At 43.5% G+C, this 6,000-nt stretch overlaps 1 protein-coding gene across 5 annotated transcripts in view; it reads left to right on the forward strand.

The window, feature by feature from the left end:
- Positions 1-5,483, forward strand: part of ZNF385B (zinc finger protein 385B) — a 340,310-nt gene extending 334,827 nt beyond the window's left edge. For 4 of the 5 annotated variants that reach the window (XM_036421911.2, XM_036421912.2, XM_036421915.2 and 1 more), the window contains 3 exons: positions 1,571-1,749; positions 2,336-2,437; positions 3,951-5,483. In XM_036421911.2, the coding sequence (XP_036277804.1) occupies positions 1,571-1,749; positions 2,336-2,437; positions 3,951-4,169 (500 nt within the window). In that variant the 3' untranslated portion in view covers positions 4,170-5,483. The remainder of the gene's footprint in view (positions 1-1,570; positions 1,750-2,335; positions 2,438-3,950) is intronic. The other variant, XR_006740467.1, reaches the window with a different exon arrangement.
- Positions 5,484-6,000: the final 517 nt, after the last annotated feature.

Raw genomic sequence — 6,000 nt, forward strand, 5'->3', positions numbered from 1 at the left:
ATGCTTGGGTTGCCAGGGGGCATGGCTGGCCTGCAAACTACCACAGGCCCCTCACCCAAGACCTCCCCATGCCCCAAGGGAACCCCACCCTGATCCGGGACACCCTTCAGGGCAAGCCAGCTGGCCCCCACCAGGTCTCTATCCTATCTAATAAAAGAGTAATATGCAAATTGACCATCATTCCAACACACAAGATGGCTGCCACAAGATGGCCATTAGGGGAGAGCAGTTGGAAGGGACCAGGCCTACAAAGGAGGGCAGTTGTGGGTGATCAAGCCATCAGGGGAGGGCAGTGGGGGGTGACCAGGCTGGCAGAGGAGGGAAGTTGGGGCCAACTAGGCCTGCATGGAAGGGCAGTTGTGGGGGACCAGGCCTGCAAGGAAGGGCAACTAGGGGCAATCAAGCCTGCAGTGGAGGGCAGTTAGGGGTGACCAGGATGGCAGGGGAAGGCAGTTAGGGGCAATTGGGTTGGCAGGGGAGCAGTTCAGCATCAATCAGGCTGGCAGAAGAGTGGTTAGGGAGTGATCAGGCTGGTAGGCAGAAGCAGTTAGGAGCAATCAGGAAGGAAGGCAGGTGAGGAGTTGGGAGCCAGTAGTCCTGGATTGTGAGAGGGATGTCCAACTTCTCATTTAGGCCCCTTCCTGGTAGGGAAGTCAGACATCCCTCGAAGAGTCCCAGATTGAAGAGGGTGCATGCTGGGCTAGGGACACCCCCTACCTGGTGCACAAATTTCATGTACTGGACCTCTAGTATTGAATAATTATAGTAGCTCAATATGACAGTTTATATTATTCCATCATTAAAGTGTAATTATAGAGTGCCGGTGTGGTTCAGTGGGTTGAGGTACTTCTATGCACCAGACAGGTTACATGCCTGGATTTCATGCTCAATCCCCAGTAGGGGGCATGCAGAAGGCAGCTAATTAATGTTTCTCATTGATGTTTCTATCTCTCTCCCTCTTCCTACAACTCTCTTTAAAATCAATAAAAATGTATTTTTAAAGTTAAAATCAATAAAGATAAAACTGTTTTTTAAAAATATATAATTATAAGAAAATATGTCTATAATTTGATATGTAAAATTTTCAGAATATTTCATTAGAATGATCCCAATTTTGAAAAAAATATATATACTTTATGCTCATTTTTAAAGTTTAAGTATAGTTGGTATGCAACAGTATATTAGTTATATTAATTTAGGGTATACAATATCAATACTTGACATTTTTATACCTTATGATTGTTGTTTTAATAATTATCTTTCACCTTGCAAATTTCTCAAAGCATTATTAGCTATATTTATATTTTATATACTATAAACTAAGCTAAAAAGATATGCACTAAAATGATAACTTTGATTATGTCTGGGCCTTGAAAATATAAGTAATCTTTATTTCTGTTTTCCCATTTTTTGCAACGAAAACATGTTAAATTTATAAGAATTAAAATGGTCATTAAACAATAAAAGCATTGGGAAATTCAACCTGAAGATAACCTCTCAAGAATAAGCAAACAAAGAGCTTCATGTTGTTCTTAAATCGCTATTTAATATGTGTCTCTTCCTGTTTTAGGATCTAAACACAAGACCATGGTTGAAGCTCGTAATGGGGCTGGTCCAATTAAGTCCTATCCTAGACCTGGATCAAGATTAAAGATGCAGAATGGTAGTAAGGGGTCAGGACTACAGAACAAGACATTTCATTGTGAAATCTGTGATGTTCATGTCAATTCAGAAATTCAACTCAAACAGGTAATGTATTCTGAATTAGTAGTCACTGTTTGGGGTCATCACTTGACTGTGTATCTCCTCACCTATATAATGGTTCCCACTGTGCTCACAGTTAAATCAGCTAACCTTTATGTGCAATATGCAAAATACAGGTGCTCTGTAGAAGAAAAAGTCACTATAAAATATTTGCATACCTATTGTGACTATATGTCAGACTCCAGACTAGGTGTTAGAGACAGATGAGTACAGAGTCACCTGGAGCTCACAGTCAAGCAGGAACTTCTGGAAGACAAAGTGAGCCATTCAGCCGATTGTCCAAGGACCCAAAATCTGGTTAGGGGGACTCCACAGTCACAGTGGTTAACACCAGGCAAGGTTGGATAAGATCTATACAGAAAGAGGAAAGGGAGAGAGGCATTACAGTTGAGTGGGGAGCAAGTCTTGACCCACACACTACCTTGGAATTTGTACCTTAGAACTGGGTCCAGCTACCTCTGGTATGAAAGCCTCATAATCATGGTGAAACCAGCTACCTTTATCTGGAAATATATGCTACATGAAATAGAACTCACATTTAGATTCAGCTAATGCAGCAAACTTTTTTCAGCACATTTCTAGCCGAAGGCATAAGGATCGAGTTGCAGGGAAACCACTGAAGCCGAAATACAGCCCCTACAACAAACTCCAGCGGAGCCCAAGCCTCTTAGCAGTAAGTTCGCCTTGCCTGCTCACCTGTTTGTGGGGCAGCCTTGCTGGGTTGGGCAGATTCTGTGGGTAAGGAGGGCCTAGGGTCTAATTAGTCCTGAAAGGTTTGGAACTTAAACAGCAAGCATAGACAGAAATTGTAGAATGAACTGCTTAGTTCCTGCCTAGGACACCTTGAAGAAAGCTTCCTTAGAGAAGAGAAGCCAAACCTCCTCAAGAGCTTTTAGGAGCACCTTTTGAAAAGATGACCTTCTTGCCGGGACCAGTTTGGCTCAGTGGATAGAGCGTTGGCCTGCAGACTGAAAGGTCCCAAGTTCAATTCCGGTCAAGGGCATGTACTACCTTGGTTGCGGGCACATCCCCAGTTGGGGGTGTCAGGAGGCAGCTGATCGATGTTTCTCTCTCATCAACATTTCTTACTCTCTGTCCCTCTCAATTCCTCTCTGTGTAAAATCAATATATTAAAAAAAAAAAAAAAAAAAAAAAAAAAAGATGACCTTCTTTAGGGTATAAAGAAAAGAAAAGGCACAAGGGCAAGTGATGCCTGTGGGACCTGGGAAAAGGGATTGCTTTCTGAAAACTAAAACTCACCCATTTAGTGTCCTCCACACCCTTCTCTCTCTCCTCTCTCTCTCTCCTCTCTCTCTCTCTCTCTCTCTCTCTCTCTCTCTCTCTCTCTCTCTCTCTCTCTCTCTCTCTCTCTCTCTCCCCCTCTCCCCTCTCTCTATTCCCCTCTCTATATTCCTCCTTTTTTCCTTCTGCCTCCCCCTCAACCACTCAACCTCTAGTCTAGGAAGTAAAATAGGTGTGTGTGTTGCCCTCTTTCCGTGTCTAGTAAGCATGTTGGTAATCAGCCTGTTTCACCTGCTCTCAGTATGTGTTGTTATCAGTTTTGGAGTTGTTTTGTTTTTTGTTTTTGTTTTTTTTTGCAAAATTACCCAAAGAGCCCTAGCTGGTTTGGCTCAGTGGATGGAGCATCGGCCTGGGTTCAATTTCCAATCAAGGCATGTGCCCTGGTTGGGGGCTGCATCCCCAGTGGGGGGGGGGGGGGGGAGAGGGGGTAAGGGGCGGGGGGATGTAGGAGGCAGCCCATCAATGACTCTCTCTCATCATTGATGTTTCTCTCCCTCTCCCTTCCTCTCTGAAATCAATAAGAAAATATATTTTTTAAAAGAACTACCCAAGGACTTCAGCGATAGGTGCCGTGTAAATACCCAGACAACTGGATTTCATGATCTCCCTGGGACCCAGGCTGACATTCCCACCTGAGGGTAAAGCTGGGAGTGGCCAGCTGGAGGCCTTGCTCAGGTTACCTTCCAGCTGCTCTTCAGCCTGGTTCATAGGTCCACGCTCATCCACTGAGCCACGCGGGCTGGGCGAGAGTAAAGATTTTTTTTTTTAATTTGACTTCTTAATGCCCATGCTTAACTTATAAGATATATTATATATCTGTGTTGCTTATTCAAAACAATCCCCCCTCCCCCCCATGCCCTTTCCTGGTTTTCTCCTTCCTTTAGGCAAAACTTGCATTCCAGAAAGACATGATGAAGCCTCTGGCCCCAGCCTTCCTGTCCTCGCCCCTGGCCGCAGCCGCCGCCGTGTCCTCTGCGCTGTCCCTGCCGCCCCGGCCCTCCGCCTCGCTCTTCCAGGCGCCGGCCATCCCGCCCGCCCTGCTGAGGCCGGGCCACGGGCCCATCCGCGCCACCCCGGCCTCCATCCTCTTCGCGCCCTACTAAGTCTGCACGCCCCCGAGGCGGTGGAGGCCGGTTAAGTAGGAAAGTTGCGAAGAAGAAAAGCCAAAAGGATTGGGCAATCCAAGCATTGCGTGTTGCAGTGCCCTCACCCAGCCACGAGATGTGAGCCCGACTCCAAAGAATAGCCTCTCCCTAGATTCCCTAGATGCAGGCGTGCTTTTAGGGCCGCTCCTGTCATGTAGGAATCCCAGCAGCACAGGCTTTCTCTCCCTGTTCCCTCCCCCTGGCCTGCCCCATTCAATCTATGTATCTGAGATATTTGGTTTCTTGCTACTCCATTGGTCAGAAAAAAACAAAAAACAAACAAACATATAGACCTATATCATTCATTCTCTTGACTATTTTTCCATTGAGGGTGATCTGGCTTAGAAACAATATGGAATATTTTCCTGACAGACTTGAAAGGTAGGATCTTCCTCACACGTCTGTACATAACGCTGGAATCCAACTGGGCCCATGCTAGTGTGGAACAAAAAAACAAAAACAGATGAACACAAGTGCTGCCTTGTGGACCCCATCCTACCAATGGATCACAACGTTTTCTTCCCGGTGTACTCTTATTGACAGGGATTGTGTACTGTTTTAGACCCAAGTGCTGTTGTGTCCTGTGTAGTACTAGATCTGTAACTCTCGTCAGAATTAAACACTTTTTTAGTTGCTGTGTACATGTTAGGAAGCAAAAATAGCTTTGAGTTTTCTCTCTGAGAGAACAAAAGATAAAGTAATGTATTTTTCTTCATGTTCCATTTTATCGGGTGATATTTAAATGAACTAGAAAGCCATATAACATAGCTATAATTACTACCTGTTCGCTATTTTTGTTTAACTTATTTTGTAGCTTCCTCACCCGTTTGAGTTGCTAAGCAAATGTATACAAACAGAAAAGAGCTTCCGAAATTGCACATTTCTTTGCACCTCCTGTGCATTCTGCAAGAAGACAATGAATCCATGTATTTCTACGTAATGATCTCCTTCGTTTCTAACCTGTTTTCATTTGTAATGATGCTACATAATCTTGTGGCTCCCTAATGCAATAATGTACAGAAGATGGAAAAAAAACATTTATAATTGAACAATTTGTCTTTCTGTTCACGGAATATGTTGCAGGACGTGCTCCCATGCTCCCTTTCTAAGCTGATATCCACAAAACTGGAATGTTTGTGATATCAGGGGTAAGAAGTATCATACCACAACAAAACAGAGTGAACTCTTTTTGAGCATCTGTATCTGCAATCTGTAAATGGTAAAATGTCTGTGTATTTTTTTAAATGTACCTTTTCAATAAAAGTACAAAATGTAAAAATATGTTTGTGACTTTCCAAGTGATTTTCTCCGGAGACACCTTCAATTTGAAATCATCTGATGAAAGATTTTGAGTAGGTGCAAAGATTGCTTTTTACATATTTAGCATTTTCCAGCTTATTTATTTGTCATGTTTATTCATTACTGTTCACAGCATCTGTACGAGGCGAGACTTTGCTGCTGTTTTCCCTCTGAATCTCAGAGAAATTGGGCCAAAGTTGTGAGTGTAACCCAAAATAATGGTCGCAGCCTGCCAAAAAATTGGGACTGAATTTTTTAAACTTACTGTGTGTCTTCTAAATCCCTCGACCATCTTTTATTCATATCCGTGGCAATTACACTCTCTTTTTAGAGAATTTTATGTCACTCCTCCCTCTGCTTTTACCTTCTCTAATCAGCCCACCCCTCTTTACTTCCACCTCATTCTGTTCTTAAGGGTAAAGGTTAGTACATTCCTTTTGTTCTGGTTATCTATTGCTGCGCTAAGAACTACAACAAATTTAATGGCTTA

The sequence above is a fragment of the Pipistrellus kuhlii genome, unplaced genomic scaffold (genome assembly GCF_014108245.1).
Source record: "Pipistrellus kuhlii isolate mPipKuh1 unplaced genomic scaffold, mPipKuh1.p scaffold_m20_p_7, whole genome shotgun sequence".
NCBI classification, from domain to species: Eukaryota; Metazoa; Chordata; class Mammalia; order Chiroptera; family Vespertilionidae; genus Pipistrellus; species Pipistrellus kuhlii.